The sequence below is a fragment of the Colletotrichum phormii genome (genome assembly GCF_030913505.1).
Source record: "Colletotrichum phormii strain CBS 102054 chromosome Unknown BDP81scaffold_5, whole genome shotgun sequence".
Classification (NCBI taxonomy): domain Eukaryota; kingdom Fungi; phylum Ascomycota; class Sordariomycetes; order Glomerellales; family Glomerellaceae; genus Colletotrichum; species Colletotrichum phormii.
The window spans coordinates 102,073-125,047 of NW_026851447.1; the positions used below are offsets into that span (position 1 = coordinate 102,073).

Sequence of the window (22,975 nt, forward strand, 5' to 3'; positions counted from 1 at the left end):
AAGTCCTACATTTTGGAGAAACTCGCAACTGCTGGCGCCCGTCCTGTTCATTGTACTAATGTAAGTTGAGGCTTCCATTGCATCAAGACCTGACCCATCACCGTTCATACATTCGGGTAACTTCGTACATCCGAAGTTAGCTCCAGGCAACTCAATGCTTTCTGGACATTGATCAACTCTTTGGATCACCCATCGATGACCATTGACCAACCATCGGCCCGAAGATGTTGACACCCTACACGCAATAGTTTGTGGTCAAATGCGACTCCAATGAAAAGCACGTGTGAGGGTAGCAAGGCGCAAGCCTTACAACCCGTGTCTACCAGGGGCATGCCAGACCATGCGTCCAAATTCTAGATTGTTCACACCCAATGCTGTCACGATGGAATCAGGAACGCCCGACTGATATTGGGTGCATGTGAGCTGAAGTATCATATTCGAGTAGGGGGCTAGACAGTATGCTGCTACCGTGAGATGATTTGCCAATATTAAGGTCAGGTCACGCCTGCATATAGCCTGATTCGTATTGAAGCAGGCTGCGCGGTTGTGGCTTCATGTCCACCAATTAGCTACGATCCATCCGTCCACCCACCAGAATCTGAATGGTTCTAAAATAATCTCTCTTGGGCGAGAAAGTCATCCCGAACTACGGCAATAAAAACAGGTCCTGGTGCTCGTAGATCTTCAACGATCAAGATTTGTCCTGACCGGTTCCCCCTCGCAAGTCTCAGCCATATTCTCAAGGATCCTCAAGAGATTAATCGTACTGGAAGTTGCTTCTCGCACACTGAGCTTTTCAAATGAAGCTCCCGTACCTCGGAAACAGAAACAGGAGCACCGCTTTTGCCAACGATGAGCCTCCAACCAGTCATGCTCAAACTCCCCACTGGCGTGCGCCATTCTTGATGGTTCGGCCTTTGCTTCTCGGGTTTCTATTTGCTCTCGGCCATCGTTTTTTCAACAGCTACCTGAATGGAAAAGAAGTTTCAGAAGACACTCAGTTCATAGCAGGACAGGAGTTATCAGGGCAACAAATCACTGTGGCGGCCGGCACTGCACTTGCCTTTCTTGTCAGATCTTGCTTGGTCATTTCCGTGGCAAGTTCTTACACACAAGTCTTGTTCCGAACTATTCTCAACCATGATTTTCGAATCAGCGAACTTGACAATCTCTTCGGTTCCTTGGAGAACATGATTGCAGCCTTCTCAATGACTCGTCATTATAGGTACCTCAAGCTAATCCTGCTGGTTTTCCTCGCATGGTAGGACTCTTACGGTTCTCGTACTTTCTAAGTCACTTTCGTTCTCAATCTCACACCTTGATGTAGGTTTATCCCCATACCTAACATTTTTGCGCCTTCCTCCTTGACGATAGCGATTGCAAAAATACAACCTCCACCTGTACACCACATGCAGGTCCCTTTACCTGGATTCGAGAGACTTGCTTTTAGCAACTTAGCGACATATTGGCCAAGGTTGGAAAGTATTGGGCTTTTCAATCTCGAATACGATGGGGCGAAACAAGAAGTGCAGCGAGTCGTGACGCAGACAGCAGCGGCAGGAGAAGTTCTTCCCATAACGCCTCCGACTATAAATGCGTCATGGCAAGTGTCTTTCGAAGGGCCTCACTTAAGCTGTCAACATATGAATGAATGCCTCTGCTGTGCAAGCGGTTGAGCTTAATATGCTCAGAGCATTCAACCGGTCTACGCACTCACCAGAGCCCCAAGAACATGCTTATCCTCCAATCGACTGGATGTTTTCGTACATCGCATGGTTTGGTAACCGTGGGAAAATGCAACCTTTGAATGCCTCAATTAGTCGGCCTCACCTATGGAGTATTGACGAAAGTTATGTGTTGGTATCACAGGCGTGATACATTTCCTCATGAGGGTGTACCTTCGGCAACAATCACGTCGATGTCCGTGATAATTGCTGTTGTTATTCTTGTTACTTCCTATTTACATTGTGGGCAGGGGTCGGTCGAAGTAGGTGGTGACGGCCTGGGTGGTTGCCCCACCTTAACCGGCCGTGGTGACTAAGCCAGTTGTCCCACTTCGCCCAGGGCAGGCGCCAGCCAGCCCACGATACCTGCCCATTGCTCCTTATCAGCCTTGCCGTTCCGACATTAAGCTTAGATGGTGAGATGAAGTGACCGGCCGGCTATGCTGGAAACTGCATCACCCGAGCGCTAATCGCCCCCTACAAGCCCGAGGGGCCCAGTGTTACGAGATATCCGGTGGGATTGACTCGCGACAGGCATTTAAGGTTGCCTCACCTGTAGATTAAACAGAGTCCGCGCCCCTTTCGAGCACTGCACAGTCGGGAAAGGCCAAGCTTTCGAGCTCGACGGGTCTTTTGCCCACCAGCGTCTCAAGTTCATGAGAAGCTGTCTATCTCCCCGTGGAAGGCCACTCCGGACGATATCAAGCAATGCTAGCGGAATCGAGTATATGAAGCTAGTGCAACGCGTAAAGAGAACCGGCAGGAACCTCGTTCAGGGGCGAGAGCCTTATGGTTATTAATCCTCCGTTCCCTTTCGCTCACTGGGGCAACGCGGCCGCCAGCATGAGGGGGATCGCTCAAAGTTCAAACTGTAGATCCCCGAACTGGCTAATGCACACTTGTGCTGTGCAGCGGAAAACCCACGAATTGCATGGCGGGTGGCGCTGTTTGAGAACGCGCAAACGAACCCGATCGACAAACGGCAGAAAGGATGAATTATCCTTCGCAACCTTTGACAATTGGAGTTCAGTCGCAAGGTGCCAACGAAGAGCAAGAAGACATCGGAAGGTTGGACAAAAGCAGAGCAAAGTTCTAGGGAGTGCGTTCGTTCGAATCCAATTGAACGGAGGAGCCAATGGTCTGTGTATTTTCGGTTGATTATAGGCTGGTTTGAGCTTTCGCCCCAGCTTCGAGGGCAGCTTTCTCCTCCAGGCTTTCACGCATTCGCGCGTCAATTTGTCAAATAAACTTGGCGTTTGCAGGTTTGTGTTCTTGGCTTGAAGAGTTCGACCTTCGTATTTTCGACCGGACAAGAGGGCTTAGGTTCCCCAGGCTGGCCTCTGCGCCCTCAAGTCCAACCAGCTCACCCTGGAAACGTGACTCGCTGATGATCGAAATGCGGAGGGTTTTCTTCCAGTCTTCAACACTTCAGAAGGACCTGAAGGGGCAGGCTGTTAGGATTGATTGGCGGACCTCGAGGGTGAAAGGGGCCGTTTGACGTGCGATCCCCCGTCACCAAGAAATGCTCAATCCGGGACGGCCGATCTGATCTTTCAGGCGCTGGCGGCCACAGCGTGGGCGGGGACAGAAGACATTCTGAAACGATGCGCTTCTCACGTTCGGCGAAGGAACCATGTCGATGTCCAGTGTTGGACATTCAGCACCCCTGGTCACGTCGAAGACACCAGCCTCTGGGAGACTGAAGAGAGGGAACTGAGCCTCCTTCCAGCCTCAATCGGGGAGGACAATGGGAGACTAAGAGGAATCGAGGAAGTGGTCCTGGCCGGGCCGCCCACATCGGCTTCGAAGCCGCTGGAGACATTGAGAGGAAGCTGGCGAATCGGGGGCCGGAAAGACGGCAGACAGCGGGACGTCTTGGCGGGAGAGACGGGGACCGGGCCCCCCTAGAACCCTGGACCCTTGGTAGAGGAATGCGAGAAATGATAGGGTAGCGTAGCTGTGTGGCACGCAAGTGGCTTGACGTTGTAAGGGGAGCAAGGGGAAGGGCGGAGGGTTTGTCGCACCAAGTCGTTTTCGGACCTCTCGGCAGGCGACTCTGAAACTGAGAAACATCGGCGCCAGCGTTCCATTACTCGCCTCTTCTTGCCTCGTGTTGCCTCCTCGGTTACACTTGTCCGCATTGTTCGTCTCTTGGCGACAGGCAAGGTTTGGAAAGGTTGCGACTCCTCCAGTCTCCTCCACCAAGTAACCTCAACCCACACGGAGAGGAGCAGAGGAAAGGCAAACAATTCCAACTTCTCTCTTCCAGATTGCCCCAAAGCCAGGGATGGCACAGCGGATGAGTGGTGTGGGTGTTCGCAGCAACAGCGCTTCCTGACGCAATGACATGGACAAGACAGCGGCTGCACGGGCTCTAGACAGGCCCAGAAGACCTGGCAACGTTGCAAGGGTGGATGGAAAAGACGAGACCAAAAAGTAAAGACGTCCCTGTTTCTTCCTTTTGGAAGTCCTCTTGGAGCTTCTTCTGTACGTTTACCCTCCACGTCGTTCGGCAACCAACATCTCTGGGAACGTCACTCTTCCCCCTCCTTTCGATACAAGGCCAAGATGACTTGAAGCTTCTTTTCGAATTCGCAAGTCTTTCTTCGTTGCCTTCTTCACCTTCTTTCCCTTCTCTTCGCGGGCAGTGCCCTTTTCTTTTCCATTCGACCATCCTCCCAGCTGCGCTGCTTCATCAAATCTGCGTCTCGACGACCTAGTTTCATACCTTTGTCACTTTTCACTCGACCGTAGACTCGGATTCATAGCACTTTAACAACAATCAATTTCCCAACCTAACTGTTTACTCGTTACCAAACTCAAGATGGTTTCTCCTATGGGCACTCTGAGGAGGTAAGCGATCACTCCTTAATCCAAAAGCAATAGCAAGACTAAGTAAACGCACAGGCGTGCTATTCGCCGCCCGAGATACGTCAGAGATGACTTGAAGATCGCCGTCCGCGACGATCCGGGCGAAATCTCATCTGACGACGAAGATTCCCCTTCACCCAACAGCACCACGTTCCCACCTGGCGCAAGACCAACAGCGCCCCCTCCGCCACCAGCAGTCGGAGTGGCTCCGCCGGCCGTCCTTAACCCTGCCAACCCCACGGATACGGAGAGCAGCACATCGAGCGATTCCCCATCGCCTACGTCTACCGAATTCCCGAGACCGACTGAGCCTCTGCGCGGCTCGCAACGCGGAGAGACTGGAGCCACTCCTTTTTCTTCCTCTATCAGTACCACTACCGAATCGTCAAGCTCGACCAGGACTCCCACGGCTCTCCCAAATAACCGCAGCACCACCAGCTTCGACTCGCAGCCGACAGGGGGCACGACCAGGGGAGGCAATGACACGGGTCTTGGGGACGATAGGTCTGGCGAAGTAGGATGGACACCAACCGCGATTGCGTTCGGGACGATTGGTATGTCTGGATTTCACTTCACATTACGTTGAGGGTCGATCTACTTGTGTGCAAGGTTGAACTAACACTTACTTGAAGCCATCGCTGCACTCTTCCTCGTCATCGGCGTCGGCATCTGGTGGTGTGTCCGCTACCGAAAGCGCCGTCAAGCCCGTCATCTCTACGAACGAAGCATATCACCCGACAACCACCAATACTGGGACCCCTCGTCAACCTTCTCAGCACCCACTATGCCCGCCGCCCGCCCGTCCCGCCGCTCACCCTCAAGCATCTTTGCCGAACTCATGGGCCACGCCTACGCCGCAGAGAACGGCAATGCAGGGACCGGAACTTACAGTAACGACCGCAACTCGCTGACACCCCAGGGCTACCTCGACGAGAAGAGATACGACCCCGCCCGCCAGCTCCCCATCCTCGAGCCCGCGCCCGTCGCCCAGCCCAACGTCCGTAACTCCATCGCCAGCTGGATCCGTCGCCACCACCCGCTCAAGTTGAATCCCATGTCCGGCCGTAGCAGCATGTACTCCACCCGCAGCGGCTTCGGCGCCAGCACGAACAACATTAACGCCCCTCCGGTCCCGAATGTGCCGGACGCCTACCGGAGCACCGACCGGGTGGAACAGTCCGGGCTGGCTCCTCCGCCTCAGCAGCGTTACGCACCATCTAGCCAATACGACACCGGAAGCCCCTCAACCGACTACAACACCAACTCCCTCTTGTCTCTGTACCAAACTCAACCGCCCCAACAACCTGGTCAACAGCAACCCCCGGCAGCCCCGTGGCTTCAGGACCCGCCCCCGGTCGTGTTTGGCGAGCGCGGCGTCTCCATGGCTCCGACTGAAGCTACCGAAAGTACCTGGCGAAGCTGGGGCGGCGGCGTCAACCAGCCCCAGCACCAGCATCAAACCCCTCCCGAGACCCCTCGCAAGGGCTGGATTGAGAAGTGTATTAAATTTGGAGGTCTGAAATAAAGGGCTTGTACAAAGGAGCAAGAAGAACATGGATTTCTGCGACTAGTTACTTACACCCCACGCCTACGATACCGCAAAAGCCGATACCATAGTATTAAATACCTGTTTCGAGTGTGCATATTGAGTAAACATACCAAAACGTACATACAAATTGAGATTCTACGAGATCCGATGGGACTCGTCGACATAACCCGACTCCCATCCCTTGACTCCATCCTGAAATACGCACCTGGTCAAGGGTAACACCAGTCGACGCGAGTGATGTCATGAGACCTGTGTTCCGCAGCCATCACGGGTGCGTCACTACTGCTTGTTGACGAGGCACCCAATCATCACAGTGCAAGATACGTGTCAGACGATTACCACGACCATGGTAATCCAGCTTGCTGAAATCGCGCGCTCGCGCGCTAACCCCGCAGAGTGCCAGGCTCTCACCGAAAACGATGCCAGTGAAGTTCTATTTGAGATCAAGTCCCTCTTACTTTCGCCACAAATCTCGTGGATGTTTACATGTAGTAACAACCAATTCAGCAATTGTCTGCTTCCCTTAACGCCATCTTGACACTCTATCCCTTAGTAAGTACTAGACGTTAACCATTCCCAGCGACTCGACGAGCCGCTCGAACCAATGCTAATTATACAGTCTCCAGAGTCAGCGAGGACCCCAAAATGTGTAAACAACGGTGGCGAATGCATTACTCTTGCGGCTGTGGCTACTATGAGACGGAATGGCAGAGTATTAAGTGCAGCAGGACACGCCTCCATATCAACACTACATACACAGGCGATGCCGGAATCTGCATGGCATGCGATGAAGATCCTCCTTGACCCGCCTTCCTAGCGCACGCGCTGCTCGCCTTTCTCAATCGATGATGTCGCTCCGTGGTCGTTTTGCCTGCCGATTTGAGGTGAATTGAAGTTATAAAAGCTATTCGCAAGAGACGAGTACTTCAGCACCCTAAGTAGGCAATCTTCATACCCATATTACTTTGTGCCAGCAATACAATTCCCCATTGTATACGGCCTCTGGCCATTCAAAGCAGCCCTCAACTCCGTCTCAAAGTCTTTACACCATGCCTCCTCCCCATAAATAGGCTTCCATCCAAGTTTCTCCCTCGCCACAGTCCCCTTCATCTTGCGATGTCCAGCATACCCAGTCTCAGCAACATCCATATTGCCAGCGCACGTCTCTGCCGCATCCTCAAGACTAACATTTCTCACAATCTTCTCCTGCGGCCCGTTCTCCTTGGGAAGGCTCCCCGTCGCAAACGCGATATCGAGACACTTTCGAGGGATATCAATCGTTAACGTCCTCCCCACTGTGGGAAACATGATTCCCTTCTTGCCCCTCGGCACATTGACACCGGCGCGTTCGACAATATCTAGCACGCAAAGAACGTAGAGGTCCGCGAGATCGGACACATGAACGTAATCGATGCAGCCCGTCTCATCGCCCAGCGTCAACCCACAGCCGTTTTGGAGGACGTAGTCCATCATAATGGGGATCATCAAGCCCGCCTTGTTGGAGAGTCCTGATCCAGGCCCAAAAATGCATGGCGACTGGATGCTGACTGCGTTCACGCCGAGCTTGTCCCCAGTTCTGAGCACATCCAATTCTGCAGTTCGCTGAGGGTATGGATCTTTCGCGTTCTCAGATTCTTCAAATTCGTACACTTTCTCGGCAAAGGCGTCTTCATATTCAGCATCTGGCCTGTTGACTCCAGTCAAGGGTTTGTCTGCGATGTTGGACGCCCCCGAGGTGTGGATCATCCAGACAGGTCGGCCTCCATTCCGATCCTTGTGTTTATCAAGACCTTGGACGAAAGCCTCTGCCGAGGGAGGATGAAAGCCTGAGCCTGCGTTGATCACGATATCGTGCTCGAAGGCAAGAGCTGTTAAGGCTGAAGTATCGTCGTAAGAGACGATGGAGACAGGCTTAACACGTGAGCCATATGCTTTCGTGAGCTTTACTGCACGTTCTTGACTGCCGCGGATTGGAACAGTAATTGGAGAGGAAGATGAGATTGTGGAGGTGAGAGAGGGATGCTTGAGGAGGTGGTGGATGACAGACCCGCCGACATAGCCGGTTGCGCCGCTAAGGAGAATCTTTGGTGGTGAGTTCGACGCAGTCATGATGAGTAGATAAATGCGCAGTAGGTCTGAATTATCCTAGCAAGAGAGGAGCATATGGTTGTTCTGTTACGAGGCTAGAGCGAACATTTGATCTACATATAGATTATCCCACCAGTTTCAAACATGGCTAGGGAAGAAGTCAAGAGGAGGGGCAGTTCAGATTCCCCCACTCATATTCTCCCGAAATATCAGACCGCCAGAGATGCTCCCAGAAGTTCAAATCGACAGAACCAACAGAACCAACAGACCCTCCAATCTTGGCCCGCTGAAGAATCCATGGACCCTGGAGAACATTGATCAATCACCGTCAAGGGAACCCCGGACCGGAATCCGGCTCCGCTTGCGCGACCCAACTCTGCAAGCTTCTGTGTCATTGCAACAAGTCAATCCCCACTCCCGAGGGCAAGGAGTTGCTGTTTTAAGGATGGTGTGATGCAGAAACGTTGGTGAACCAACAGGTTTACCTGCACCAAGAGCCATTTGCAATTTTGCATGGCCAACGTCAAGCATGGAACCGTTTCGGGCATCGGCCTGGATATCGTAAGATCCCGAGTCTAAAGTTTGATCAAACCTAATTCCTGATGTGATTCGCGGTCGCTGGGTCAGAGTTCAGCATGGCCTAGAGTTCAAGCCTTATTCAGACTGTTCGATCACAAATCGGACTTGGCATCGGCAACTTTGTTTAGTGTCTGTCCGGTCTTTGAGAAAGATGGTTTGAATTTTTGTGGAAATGAAATATCGCATTATTAGGGCCAGGCTCGCCTTCTCAAAGACCGATCTTGGCGGCGAGGTAGTGAACTGCCACCTTTGTTGTGAGGGCCAGGATGCCTGTAGCCGGGATCTTGTCGTCATCGGAACGTCTCTGCCAGCCGAGTGTTACGAGCAGGTCAAGGCAACCAACTGTGGCACAAAGCAAAAGCTTCGATAATGATGACTCCGCATCATTTTCCCTTGTTCTGCATTATATAGCAACGCGCCCACAGTGACAAGTTGCGGCGGGCGTAACATATATATGTAGGTAAAATAAAAATACTAGTAACTCTCTATGAAACGGAAGAACTCTAATATAAGTTACGTAATAATAGAATAAGGATTATTTAGGATTAATATGATTTAATACGACTTGGGGGCTAAATAATTATTCTAGATTAGAATAATGTAGGGCAACCTTAAGAATAAAAGATATATTTAGAATTAGGACTTATATATAGGATAGATGTTACGGCCAGCTAGTCGTAGGGGTAGTTTGCAGAAGTTGAGGCTGCGGAACTGGTAACAGTAATCGTAGTCGTGGAATAGTTTCAAGGAAACTATGTCTGTCAATCGTAAGGGTAGGTAAGGCTTCGGTGATCAATCGTAGTCTTGTCAAGGTAGTAGCGGAAAGCGGATGTTAATCCTGATACGAAGTTAATTGCTGAAGAAGCTATGGGAAGTCTGTCCTAGAGCCCGGCTCGAGTCCATCCTATATACAAGTCCTGATCCTGAACATATCCTTTGTTGCCTGATCACCATGTTCGTTGGTGATCACTAAGGGATACTGGTGAGCGCTCACTTTGGGTAATGATGATGATGATGATGATGTATTTAACGTCTGGTAACAAAAGGACGTGCCGGGCGCTATGCCGACATGGTCTATACTAATCTAAACTATGTTACAGGCTACCGTCTTCACCTAACGTTCCTGTTCAATGACTCGGGCAAATTTCGGAAAAGAAATTGGTCTCCTCTATCCATTCGCATAGAAGAGAGGCTCCCTTAGCAGAACCTAACAAGAAATCAATGCTTGCTTTGGCCATACGTTGGCGGAGGTAGCGCGGTGTAGCCTTGCGTCCACGCTTGCAGAAGTAGAAATGGACTGGTGTCTTGGGTTTCCCACAGCTGCAGTTGAGCAACGCATCTTGATGAGCGAATCTCTCGTGGTATGCTGCAAAGTCTCCATGATGGGATCTTGCTGCGTATAGCCTTCCTAGTAAGTGCCGAGGGAGGCGGAGTTCGGGCGGCTTGGGGTGAAGAATTATCTCGAGGTCGGCATATTGCCGAGGGCATTGGGACAGCCATTTTCTGGCAAAGGCTTGGAAAGCAGCTGCTTTAGCTTGCCTTTCTAGGTGCGCTAATGAGGGCTGTGGTTGTGATTTTGGGATTAGTTTGCAGGCTTCCTTGGCTAGAGCATCCGCTTCTTCATTTCCTGGTACTCCCGTGTGCCCAGGGCACCACCAAACATAAACCCTGCCGGGGGTTGTCCAGCTCTCTCTTTGTCTCCGAGTCCAGGAGGAAGAGAGCCTATTGAAGGCCCTAAATCTAGCCTGGCTGCTTCCTGTGCTCTGGGAGTATAGTCTAGCCGCGACTGCGAGGTTGTCGAGGCAGATGTGGACGTTATCTGCCATACGAGCCGTAGGAGCCCGGGTGGCTTCTATCAGGCCGTGATACGCAGCATGTGCCTCCGCGTTATATACCTTAGTTTGGGAGCCGAGTGGTTCGGATCCGCGGAAGATCTGCCGTGTAGCTTGGTACCCTACCCAGCCTGCTCCGGCGGAGGTGCTGCTGCCGTCCGATATCTGGGACCCGTTAGTGTAGATAATAATGTCCCGCTTGGAGAAAGTTGCCATCCTGCCTGCCAAGGAGAGGGCCTGTTCTTCTTTGGTCTTATTAGGTTCGTAGCCGACCCTGGCGAGGGCTGTCTGCCAGTCCGCTAGTTGCTCCCAAGGGGGGAGTTCTAACGGATCGATGTATTCGGTATTTTTGCTTACGAGGCTTGCCATTCGTCGTAGCCGTGAGTCTGGTCCTGATTTGTCCCTGAGTCTCGTTCGGAGAGGGTGTCGCTCGTCCAGACGATGGATTCTGGTGGACGCTGTGTGGAGCTTCGCGTCCAGTATCACCTCTGCTGGGGGTAGAGCCGCCTCGCGCTGTAGGATCGGTACAGGCGTAGTTCTGTATACGGGGACCATCGCTCTGATGGCTTTGGTTTGCGTCGCGTCCAGTTGGTGTAGCAGACTACCAACCCCGTTTGAGATAGTACGTCCATTCTTTATCCGGCTCTTGCCGGGCCACCATGCTTCAGATGCATAGTACTGAGTGGGTAATATATAAGAGGTGATCGCTCGGCGAAGTAAGTACGTAGGCGCGCCCCAGACAGTGTTCCTTAGTCCCCGTAGTCTATTGACTACTTGGCATGCTTTTGCAGAGAGGTTTCTTACGTGACTCTTGAATGTGAGTTTACGGTCGAAGTGAACGCCGAGCCAGCGTAGAGAAGAGCCTTCTTTGATAGCCTGAACTGTATGATACCTCCTATCCTGCAAACCTACTGTGATTGATGGGTTTCCGTCTTTTCGTCTCTTAGTGAAGTGGATTAGTTCGGACTTATCGAGGTCAAAAGTGATTCCTTCCGTCGCGCCCTATCCTAAGGTTTCTTTCTATTCCTTGGTTAGGATGTCACAGTTGTTCTCTAGTGATGTTGAGCTTGCTAAGATAGCGACGTCATCGGCGTAGCCGAAACGAGATCGCTTCCTTTCTAGGCGAGCTATACCCAGCTTGAAAAGAGGTTTAATATAGAGTATGAATAGAATGGGAGACACGGGTGAGCCTTGTAGTAGTCCGCATTCGAGACCGAAGACGTCTCCTACCTCCCCATCAAGCCTTATTCTTGCTCTCCTTCTGGTAACAAAACTTGAGACCCAGCGTACGAGGTTCTCCGGCCATCCTTGTTCGCAGAGGCGTCGGACTAGTCGTCCTGGGAGCACGGCGTCGAAAGCCCCTTTTATATCGAGCGTAAGCATAGAGGTAACCAGGCCTCTTTGCCAGGCGCACTCGATGTCGTGGATGGCCTCTGCGATGAGGTCGCTGTAAGAGCGAAGAGGGAGTGCTCCAAACTGTTGATCGTGCAGAACACGATGTTTAACTGCGATCCAGGCAAGTCGTCTGGCGATGAGTCTCTCCAAGCCTTTTCCGAGGACGGCTAAGAGCGCAATTGGCCTATAGGAGCGCGGGAGTGTCTTGTCTCTTTTTCCCGGTTTTGCTAGGATCACGAGAGTTGCTTCTTTAAAACAAGTAGGATGCCAACCCTCGCGTATATACCCGCAATAAAGTGAGAGGACAATATCCTCAATAACTGGCCATGCTATTTTGAAGCAGTCGTAGTGATTCCGTCGGTCCCAGGAGTCGTGTTTCCCGCGGTGAGAACCGAAGACCGTACCTCGTCCTTCGTAACCTGCGGGAAAGGAAGCGTAGCTTGCCTTTGTAGGACTGGGCTTTCTGTTGGTATGTCCTCGGAGATTGCAGCGTTTCTAAGGAGGACGCGGGTAAATAAGTCGCGCTTCTCTTTTGGTTGTGAGACAAGCGTGTCTTGGTTATCTATATCTCGGAGTGGCGGGGTCTGAAAGGATCCTGTGGCTTTGTGCCAACCGACCATTTCAAATATGTTATTGCTTGAGGAGGCTGAGGAGATCTTATCTTTCTAAAAGGCATCCTTGGAGCGTTTAAACTCGTAGAGGAAGTCCTGTTTTAGAGCTTCGACCTCCTCTTCTTCCTATTAGCAGTTCACTCCGGCTGCGCGGAGTCTTGCTAACATCGCTCGCTTACTTGCATAGGCTCGGTGTTTGCGTGTGCAGCTCTCGCTCCAGTATGGCCTCCCTGTACCTTTCCCGAGCGTGCGCTTTGTGGAAGCCGTGAGTGCTTTAATAAGACAGTCCGTAAGCTGTTGTGCTAGGAGATCTAAAGACTGTGGGTCTTGGATGTTGCTTGCAGTGCGGCGTATGGGTTGTAAGTTGCGTTTAATGATGCCGAGGAAAAGCTCCTCGTCCATCGTGTCGAGCCGAAACCTTCCCGGGGTCTGGCTGGGTGAATCGATCAGGGCTAAGGGGACCCGGGTAAGCAGAGATTCGTGGTTTGATGTCGTGTGTAGTGACGTTTCTATGCTGGTGGAAGCCCTATGGAGGTTGCTGGACGCCCAGCATAAATCTAGGGTGTTGCCGCCTTTGTGCGTGGGTTCACCTATAGGTGACATTAGGACAAGGCTAGCGGCTTCTGCCCATTCTACTAGGTTTTCAGCGTCCGGGGAACTCGTGGCCTCGGGCTGCCACGTCCAATGGTGTAAGTTAAAATCCCCCGCAATCAGTACGTTTAGCCCCCAAGTCGTGTTGGATCATATTGATCCCAAATGATCCTTATCTTATCCTCACGTGACTTGTACCATAGTTCTTCCGTTCCGTGAGAGGGTGCCTTGTGTCCCCTTGTCCTGTGCATGTATGGCGTAGTAACCGTCGTAAGCCTGCGGGGCAGGCCCTGTTCTTGGTCGTGCATGTTGGGTCGTAACACAAGACCAGTGATCGGCCGGCACGATGAAAATACGCAGGGGCTCTAGCTAGCTCCAACTCTCCGTGTCTGGCATAACAGTGAGATGTCTTCAGGATCAAATATGGGATGATGCGTTGGTTGCTTTGCTTCGTTTTGGACTTTTTTTTTTCCAAATTCGAGTGATCGCGTTTAATCATCTTTGTAGCAGTTTTTTTGAAGCGAGATGTGGGACACTCCCTCTGGGTAGTCCTAGCTACTGCCCATCAGCATGGCGCTCCACGCTGTCAGCTTCCCAACGTTACCGATAGTCAAGGCTCACCTCCTTGTTAACTGCGTATTGGTTTTCTTCGCGGTCATTGTGGTCGCGCTTCGTTTCTTTGCATGTTTCTCTTCGGGGGCAAAGTTGTGGTGGGATGACCTCCTCATTCTCCTCGCAGTGCCTCAAGGCATCGAGATGCTGGTAATCCAAGGCTTGTGTGAGTACTCGGGCCCGCAAGCTATTCTAACTCGAGTCTAACAAATCTGTGTCAAGGGTCGCCTATGGGCATCGGCTATCCGATCACAGATACCCTTCCGAATATTGTCATCATCCTCAAACTTCTAGTCGTCTACGAGTTCATATTCGCAACCTGCATCAGCACCATCAAGCTCAGCGTCATGTTCTTCTACCTTCGGGTCTTTGTCAACCCAGGACTCCGAACCGCGACGAAGTTCGCAATGGGCTTTGTCATGGTCTGGACAACGGCTAATATCCTGCAAGTCTTCTTGATTTGCCACCCCTTCGAGGCCACATACAATCCGGCCGTCCCGGGCAAGTGTGGAAATCAAATAGCGTCGTTCATTGTTATCGGTGCTTTCAATGTCATCACGAACGTCATGATCTTGGCATTGCCGATCTCGACTGTCTGGGCACTCAAGATGAGCACACCGGCCAAACTTGGCATCATCGCCGTCTTCTCAATAGGCTTAATGTATGCCTGCACATCCGTACCTACTTCAACTGGCTATAGACTGACAACATGGTGAAACAGAGTAAGCGTAGTTGCAATCATCCGCATCGTCAGCCTCACCAACCTCGATCTCCAAAACTTGACCGAGACAATGATTTGGGCCAGCTTTTGGTCGACCGTAGAGCCGAACATGGGTATCATTTGTGTTAGCATGCCGATGCTAGGATCACTGTACTCGCGATGTACAGGTCGGCGAGACGCTTCAAAGCTCGACGGGCCTTCGGACGCAAGTGGCTACAACGATTCAAACAAGTTCAGACGATCGCAGCAAAGCGCACCTGACACAATCGCTCTGGAAACCATATACTCCCCGGACAACGACGAACACTACAGGTCGGAGGTCGCTTCGTTCGGACGTGAAGGGAAGAATGAGGATAGTGGGGATGACTTCGAGTCACGCCTAACCCCTGAACAGGAGCTTTTGGGTAGAGATAAAGTAATCCAGGCGGAAACGCAGTGGACCGTATCTCGCCAAGCAGCTTGATATATTTACTTACCAAGATATCCAGGATTTCGTTTGTAATGAAATTCATCATTTGATTGGACTGCCGTTCACGTGGTTTCGACAGAGTAGTTACAGACTTACAGTAGAGTAGCCATACGTGTCCAAGCTCACAATTCACACTTAGACATTCTGTTCCGGTTTCCAGATTTAGTGGGGTGAAGAAGACTGTAAGTCTGTAACGAATCGAACACGTGGCATTAGATTAAATGCTCCTCTTTGAGAAAACCTTCATAAGTCAAACAGAATTAAACTACATGTAGGTTGGATGGCGTCACTCGGCACCGCCTCTTATAAAATCCCGAGGCCTCGGTAACGGTTACCCAATTAGGAAAACCGGACCCGACGCCGATTAGCACAGGCTGTGTCTGCGTGGCAGTTCAACTCGTCTTTGCCATGATGTCTCGCGACGGCCCCGAGATTTTACAAATTTACGGCTTCCTTCTTTCTACTTTCGTCTACTTTCGGAAATCCATCCCATATTAGAGGACAACTTTACCGAGTATGCCCAGTAACGCCTCAAGTGCTAGAACCCACAAGTCGTGCAATGCATGCACGTCGCGCAAAGTTCGATGTCCTGGTAGGCATGCTTGATGTTGCGTCGATATGCGCAGATATCTCGAGGATGTTGGCTGATTCTCCAATCAGGCCCGGGGTCATCTGGAACTTGTAGCAACTGCACTGTAAGGCACAGCAGCTGTCGTCATAATTTTCGCCCTTTCTTTCGATGGCACCGCTGACAGAGTTTGCACAGAGAAGGAAAAGTGAGTGCGTTTTTGGCGTGAGAAAGTTAGCCCGCAGACCAAACAGTACGTACTTCCTCTTATTGTCGTGTCCAGAGCAACGCCGTTTCTATGTATTCGGGGCTTTTGAGAACTCATTGATAACTTTACGGATAACTACCTAGTTCAAAGACAATTTTTTCCTTCGAGCCGGTCTTCCGGCACGCCCAATGACATACAACAAGGGTGCACCGTATCGGTTTTGGACTTCGCAACACTGCCAACACCGGCATCCAAGTCACCGGACCCGACAATCTCGGAGAAATCATCCACCCCCGATACAAATTCCCGACGGCCCGCTCCGCACCGGATCCCGGAACTCTACGTCGATCGAGTACTCGACAGAGCGCGTGAAGCCCCGAGATCAATCAGACCCTCCGAAGCTTCCAATTACGTCAAAGTAAGTCCACATGTATTGCCCCAGTTTCTCGAACTTTGGCTCACTGTGAATAGGGTTATGGTATTTTTGGTAAGTGTGCTATACTTCAAGGATAATGACCATGCCCCACCCTCCCATTCCACATCTTCAATCCGACGACGCCCTGACCAGTAAGTCATAGGCGGCACCAAGAACTTGACCTTTTTTTCTGAAGGCAGATTAAAATCGCTCGCAAAATGTCTTGGCCATGAAAAGGTTCACGATCTCGTCGGGCGAATTGCAAGCGCCGTTGAAGAGCGCGGAAGATTTGTCAAACTCCGTACTTGTAGTCTGAATCGTCAGCCTGAGCGCCCGGCCTGTCTTGATGACAAACCACTTCTCGCGAAGTATGTAAAGTGTAAGTAATATTTTTGTCTCTCTCCTGTTCTTGATGTTTTGCAAAGTGCTTACCACCAGCAGTGTATTTTGAGCGTGTACATCCTCGATTTCCGTTCCTTGATCGCGAAGCATTCGAGAGGACCGCTTTCAGCCAAGATCAACCTCTCTCAGCACCCAAGAGCAAGTCATGGATATGTCTTTATCATTCTGTTCTTGCTCTCGGTTGTCAATACGACGGTGGAGGGTCTTTTGAGCCCGGGAAAGGCGATGCATGGGCATTCTTCTCCATCTCTCTAGCCAACTTTACCGATCTGATTATGCTACCAGACACACTTACAACTTTTCAAGCCGTAGTGGCAATGGTGATATACTCACTGGGCATCGCTGGAATCGTACTCGAGCATGTTCTTATGTCAGAAGCTGCCCGGAGAGCACAGAATCTTGCCGACGCCAAGTTCGTCGGAGCCGCAGCAGACGCATTCCGGCGAACCTTTTGGGTATTTTACTCTTTGGAGAAAATCAATAGCTTCCATCATGGCAGATCATCTGTGAGTTTAACATATTTATGGTGCGGTCTGTCTCTCACGACTGACGTTCACAAACAGGCCATCATGGATTGCGACATATCCTGTTCAGTTCCATCAACGCCTGAGTCCTTCTTCTCTGGCGGATTCGACTGGTTTCTGTGTTTCATCAGCCACGCGCGTCTGCTATCACGAGCCAATACATCGCTGTTCTCCGTAGGCGTATCAGACAATCCAGGGGAATACCACCTAGACATCATCGACCAGCTTTTGGACGAGCTCGAAGATTGGAGGAACTCACTGCCCGATAACGGTTTCAGGCCCGGTGGCTGGGTCAAACCTCATTCGATCGTTGAAGAACAAGAGCGAACAGTCGCTCTGGTCACTCACTTTCTTTACTACAGCTTCCTCCTAACGATATCGCGAATGGCTTTGAGGCACTTGCCAGTGTCAGAAGACTCTTCAGACTGTTCTCGTCGAGATGAGACTCTCAACACTGTGGAACATAGTGCTCGTTCGTTGCTGGAATTGATCTCGATAATAGACATGTCCCCCTACACCCCCATGTGGTACGTCAAATCCCTGATCCCGGTGTGCCTTGACTAACATTATTCGTCACAGGATGATGGCAACGATTCCCATCATGGCCTTTTTTGTCCTGTTCGACCTCGTAATTCACAACCCTCGGCAAATACATACCGCAACCAACCTGGCGTTGCTTGACGTTGTGAAAGGTCACTGCAGCCGAATGGAAATGATCTCCAACGGGGCGATACCGGGTTCGATGGTTGGCGAGTTCTCACAGATCGCTCGAAGTTACGTGAACGAGGTCAACGGTCGGAGTCCAACCGGTTTGACACCCCATGCGCCATCTGAAGCGTTCCAGGCGCTCTCTACGCAGCCTCAATGGTCACTCCCACAGCAACCCGATTATGACGTCGCGTCTACGGACATTCACACCGACTTCTCGACCGTGAGTAGACCTATCACTGGTCGCCGAGGGCGAGTTGGACCTCGCATGGGTAGCACTAACGGCAATTTTACAGATGAACTTGGCCCCGAGCTCGGCTATGACTGGGCGTTTGGACATTGAGGGGTCCGCGGTCGCCCCGAGTCCGCTCATCGGAACTGACGTGATGAATCTCTTTGAATTCTGGCTTCCCGACCTGGATCCCATGTTCTTCCATGGTATGAGCACGCAGAACAACATGAACCAATTTACTGCTCAGCATGAGTTTGCGATTTCCCCAGATCCGTTATATGGAAATCCTCCATGAATTATCTTTCTTCAGCACGCATGCTCTCACTTAGTACGTCTTGAGAAATTTTCGATACTCAATTGATATCCAGTTAAGAAGCTCAACCCGACGTGCATAAGATTGTGATATCAGTCGGTTCCTGGGTTTCCTCCCTCCAAGAACTTGAAGAACGTCAGACGATTGCCATCATTATCCTTGATTGTGAACTGACGGTAACCCCAAGGCGTATCGCGGATAGCTTCGACAACTTCGACATTGCCCCTAGAGATCAAGAGGTCTTGGAAGTGGTCCAGACCTGCCGTGCCCAAGGCGATCATTACTCCTCCAGGATGGAATTCGTTGTCATCGCACAGAAAGAAGTAGATGTTGGCAGCAGTCTTGTTTCCTGCGTAGACGGAGTAAAAGTAGAGCTGAGAGTCGTCATCGTTCTCGGACTTTGTTCCGCCCAAGGTGAACCCCAGCTCGCTCGTATAGAATTCAACTGTGGCAGCGATATTTCGCGAGCTAAGCGACGGAATAATCTTCCACGCCGACCCGATTTCCTCGCCTTCGGCCATTTACGCGACTTCGGCGTTGGGTACGTGAATTTCTTCCCACTCCCTGACGGGATAATTACATGCGTTAATGGTTTTGCTTGGTGGTATTCGAGACCGGGGTCTGCCTGATCACACGGATCAACGCGGCTTCTCCCTCCTTCTTTCATGCACTCCGCCTTGGGGCAGCATACATGTATATCATCAGATGGGTTGGGTGAATGGACACCGAAGGCCAATCGTTGAGTGATGTCTACAGGTATGTCGAGTAGAGAGAAGTGGTGTAATATGAGGGCGGTGAGAAAAAGTCTGAACCGGACCACCGGCACTACATGAATGGGGTTTCAGACGAATCGGTTGTGGTGGGTGGGATGGGCAACGCCATGATCAAATTCCAGTCCAAGCCCTTCTTCGCTTGAGGGGACGCTTCTTTTCTTTTTGTCTTCTTGGCCCTTCTCCTTCAGACTTCTCCTCGAGTATTTCCCCTCTTTTTTATCCGAGGTCTTTGTACATCGGCACCATCAGCAAGCCAAGATGGCAACTTTAATTCTTTGGCTAAATGTGGCCTAGCTCGGGTTGCTTCCGCGTTTTCGCAGACCAGATGCAGGTGTAAAAGGGTCAGGTGAACAGAACTCAAAATGCAGAGGTCGTCGGCAATGCTGACTGGCCCGTCATCGGAAGTGCCCCGCGTGAGGGGCAGCTCAAACTAAACTCGTTTGTTCCTGGATTAGCAAACTCACATGCCGTCCGAGTTTAATACCGTCGGTGATAGCAGGCCAAAAGCTCGGCGCCAGCACGCGCGGGGCTTCCAAGAGTTCGAAAATAGCGGATTCCTGCCAATAGTCGCAGGTCAAGAAGACTCGCCGCCTTGGCGATGAACAGGGCTTGTCTTTGATCAAGCTTTCATAGCCCCCATGCAGTACGCAAGTGATAGGTATCGAAGAATCTAAGTACTTCGCCGTTTGGAAACAGGAGCTTGGAATTATATTCATAGCGAATAAACAGACCGATCAAGTGACTACAATCAGTAAAGTTCAGAATTTGACCCGTGTATTCTTCATAGGGTATTAACTAATAACTAGAAGGTTCGTAGATTCATTACTGCGTTCATCATTCGCGCCTGAGAACTGTAACCGTTGCCGCAAAACTGTAGCTTTAAAAGCAGCCAAGAAAATACCTTCGCTTCAAAACATCCATCTCATCTCTTTAGATAATCTCGTATCTGCGTAGGACAGCGAGAACTAATGGCGGAATGCCACGGAGATCGTTCTCATCTGGGTCAAGTCTGGAAAAGTCATCACCTCCCCTTAGGGCTTCCTGGGCGGCGATGTTCGCTTCGGGTGTATCAGCGGCACCGATATCCGCAAAGGCAGATTCCGCACTGGCATAGTTGGTCATCGGAATAGACGCGGCTTCAGCTTCGGTGACAGGTCCCGCAAGAGCTTTGTTCCTGCCGCCGACGCCCAGTGCTCTAGCCACGCCGGCAAGAAGATCCGTCAGCACGGGGACGGCTTTGGATGGGATCTTGATCTTCCCGGCACGACCATCGTACTCGTCGATGGCGGCGGTGAAGTTACCTTGGATCTGGTCACTGATCTGTGTAGCAAAAGGTTGGAATGTCGGGTCGAGAGCTTTGGTGAACTGCGTAATAGTTAGACGTGTAGTCTATCGCGTCACACACGAAATTAACTTACGGCACCGCCCAAGTCACCGGCCTTGTCCTTCTGAATGACGACAGAGTCACGAATGAGACTCCTCACATCCAAGATCCGGAAGCCAGCCTTGTCGAATTCTGCGCGCTTGCCTTGAACCTCAGTCAACAAGTTGTTGATCTCCGGCTGAAGGCCAAGGAACTGTGTGCCAATCTGAGTCCTGTATTAAGTGACAGGGTTAGCACAGACATTCCGATCTCTCATCGGAGAATTTCAGGAAACGGCGACTTACGATTCGTTCGCCGGCAGGGCGTTGGTGGCCTCTGCGGCCTTTGTGCTGACATCGATGGTACTTCCAAGGGTGACAATCGCCTCGTTAACTTTCAGCAGCCCCACCAAGCCTTTGAGTGTGCCTCCCTCGAAGGGCACAACTGTATCATTGGCTTCGGCAACCCTCTTTCTAAGATCTGTGATACGGCTCTGAAGGGCAGAGGCTCCTCCTCTGACGGGCTCTTTATCACCCTTGCCTCCCTTTCCTTTGTCTTTGTCTCTGCCGCCGCGGCCCTTTGCCTCTGTTATCGGCATGGCCATCTGGGCACTAGCCACGGCGAGGCAAAGAAGGAATGATAGAAGATTGTCGAGCCTCATCTTGATAGGGGATTTGAGATAGGTCGGAAAGTAAACGAATGGGGCAAACTTGCTAAGATGGTAGTGGCATAAACCCGTGATAGGTAATCGTCTGCTTTGGGATCTTCAGCTCGGGCATGTCGGACAATATCGTGGGACGGTCCATCACGTAAATACTCAGAATGAGACTTTCACGAGCCGTGACGCCGAGGCAAATTCAGCTACAATGTCAACGGCTCTTGATAGTCGAACAGGGCTAAGGGTAGATGAGGTAACGGCCAGACTGACCCCAAATTGACGAAAGAGCCGAAATCAACAGAATCGGTGACTTTGTGACGGGCCATCGCGCCGGCGGGTATCCCAAATCTCTGGGCGGCGACAAGGGTCGAGCATGATGCCACGCGGGGTTCAGTCTGTAACCACAAAGTTTCTCATCGAATCCATGCCCTTGACCCCATACAAGCATACAAGTTGGGGGCCCCGTGGGGAACTATGGGCTCCCCGCGAACTGGTGCTGAGGCCCCCCTCATGAAACGCGGTTGGGTGGGAGGCTCTGGACACCATCTTACATGTTTGACCAATCAGACACTTGATGTTTCTGAGTAGACTCGCGACTTATACTTTTAAAGTCGTCACCTACAGGGGAGGACTTCGTCAACCTACCTGCTGACCCTGCCGTCCATATGTCATATGGACGCCTTGAGAAAAAGAGCCGCGAATAAATGCCTAGCACCCCCCTCGGGACTGACGGGGTTTTTACCTGCTCTGTCACCCTCCATTCGTGATCGAAGAGGGTGGCCACTGGTGGGATGTGATGAAATAGGGATGTCGCTTTCGCTATGCAACGTTCGTAGAGTCCTGGATGCACCCTCCATCTCCCCCTTTCAACTCGACGTCACTATAGAGAGAGTGACTGCCACCAGACGATGGGTAGTTTCTGCCATGCATCGGCTGAAAGAGGGGGATCGATTAGTCTTTCGTTGTCTAGACCACCGCCAAGGTTCCCCGCCGGCGATTGCGTGTAATTGGAGTTCATAGATTTGATCAAATAGGGGATCAGTCGGAGAAAGCCTCTGTCGTCGGGCTTTTTTGACTGCCCATCACATCCACCTCCTCGGGTTCGGTGAAGTCATTGAGCCGTCGCCAGGAGGCTGTTGGACCCTTGGCCCAAGCTGGCCATCCGATGCAATGACTGCAAGAACAGATGATGACCATGGTCTATGAAATCACGTTCGCCTATCGCATCTCACGTTCCTTCCTCTTTTACAAAACTTTGAGACGCCGCTACCGGAGTTCATCTACTGGCCGTAAGTGGTGGGCTACTAGGGCCCTCCGCCTCCGAGGGCTCGGAATTGGAAACCACACAGATCAACATTATGATCTTGTTTGGAGCTCAAGATCTGAGTCACCTCCGGGCGGACACCCTCGACGGGTTTAATGGTAGATACGATACCGACGCCGACAAGCAGCCTCGCGTGCGTTCTAATTGTGTAAATATGATATCAAACTGTGCTGTCGATAGCAACTATCGTGTCTTGCACCCTCAACGCTGACAGGTTGATCTGTGATTTTCACGACGTCCTAATGAGGCATCTGCGGGAGACTTCAATGACCCTTTTTGCCCATTTGAGTTCAGTCCTGCAATTCAAGGCGGGCCTAATCTGATCACACGATTCGTGCCCCGCACCATGGTTTGATCGGAGGTCGAGAGACAGCGGGAAAAGATTAGGAGAGAACGAGGGGAGAAAAAGCAAGTACCCGCTGTAGAAGTCTAGAACAGACCGGAA

General features: G+C 51.4%; 7 protein-coding genes across 7 annotated transcripts; 4 read left to right on the plus strand and 3 right to left on the minus strand.

The window, feature by feature from the left end:
• Positions 1-1,224: 1,224 nt before the first annotated feature.
• Positions 1,225-1,824, plus strand: BDP81DRAFT_420763 (uncharacterized protein). The gene is made up of 2 exons (XM_060589871.1): positions 1,225-1,633; positions 1,718-1,824. The coding sequence occupies exons 1-2, from the start codon at positions 1,410-1,412 to the stop codon at positions 1,782-1,784; spliced, it is 291 nt and encodes a 96-aa protein (XP_060447925.1). The 5' UTR covers positions 1,225-1,409; the 3' UTR covers positions 1,785-1,824.
• Positions 1,825-4,548: 2,724 nt separating this feature from the next.
• Positions 4,549-6,120, plus strand: BDP81DRAFT_447036 (uncharacterized protein; the record flags this gene model as incomplete). The annotated part of the gene is made up of 3 exons (XM_060592136.1): positions 4,549-4,577; positions 4,632-5,149; positions 5,228-6,120. The coding sequence occupies 3 exons, from the start codon at positions 4,549-4,551 to the stop codon at positions 6,118-6,120; spliced, it is 1,440 nt and encodes a 479-aa protein (XP_060447926.1).
• A 672-nt stretch (positions 6,121-6,792) lies between these two features.
• Positions 6,793-9,105, minus strand: BDP81DRAFT_479332 (NAD dependent epimerase/dehydratase; the record flags this gene model as incomplete). Its single annotated transcript, XM_060594887.1, has 2 exons — positions 6,793-8,226; positions 9,082-9,105. The coding sequence occupies 2 exons, from the start codon at positions 9,103-9,105 to the stop codon at positions 7,105-7,107; spliced, it is 1,146 nt and encodes a 381-aa protein (XP_060447927.1). The 3' UTR covers positions 6,793-7,104.
• A 4,705-nt stretch (positions 9,106-13,810) lies between these two features.
• BDP81DRAFT_312793 (uncharacterized protein) lies at positions 13,811-15,036 on the plus strand (the record flags this gene model as incomplete). The annotated part of the gene is made up of 3 exons (XM_060583839.1): positions 13,811-14,018; positions 14,075-14,513; positions 14,580-15,036. The coding sequence occupies 3 exons, from the start codon at positions 13,811-13,813 to the stop codon at positions 15,034-15,036; spliced, it is 1,104 nt and encodes a 367-aa protein (XP_060447928.1).
• A 565-nt stretch (positions 15,037-15,601) lies between these two features.
• Positions 15,602-18,394, plus strand: BDP81DRAFT_512261 (uncharacterized protein; the record flags this gene model as incomplete). The annotated part of the gene is made up of 6 exons (XM_060595790.1): positions 15,602-15,634; positions 16,075-16,240; positions 16,675-17,141; positions 17,199-17,686; positions 17,739-18,197; positions 18,232-18,394. The coding sequence occupies 6 exons, from the start codon at positions 15,602-15,604 to the stop codon at positions 18,392-18,394; spliced, it is 1,776 nt and encodes a 591-aa protein (XP_060447929.1).
• BDP81DRAFT_420767 (Glyoxalase/Bleomycin resistance protein/Dihydroxybiphenyl dioxygenase) lies at positions 18,252-19,350 on the minus strand. Its single transcript, XM_060589872.1, has one exon. The coding sequence runs from the start codon at positions 18,931-18,933 to the stop codon at positions 18,505-18,507; it is 429 nt and encodes a 142-aa protein (XP_060447930.1). The 5' UTR covers positions 18,934-19,350; the 3' UTR covers positions 18,252-18,504.
• Positions 19,351-19,942: 592 nt separating this feature from the next.
• BDP81DRAFT_512270 (uncharacterized protein) lies at positions 19,943-21,406 on the minus strand. Its single transcript, XM_060595791.1, has 3 exons — positions 20,854-21,406; positions 20,604-20,781; positions 19,943-20,550 (listed from the first exon to the last, which is right to left on the minus strand). The coding sequence occupies exons 1-3, from the start codon at positions 21,207-21,209 to the stop codon at positions 20,116-20,118; spliced, it is 969 nt and encodes a 322-aa protein (XP_060447931.1). The 5' UTR covers positions 21,210-21,406; the 3' UTR covers positions 19,943-20,115.
• Between the last annotated feature and the right edge of the window lie 1,569 nt (positions 21,407-22,975).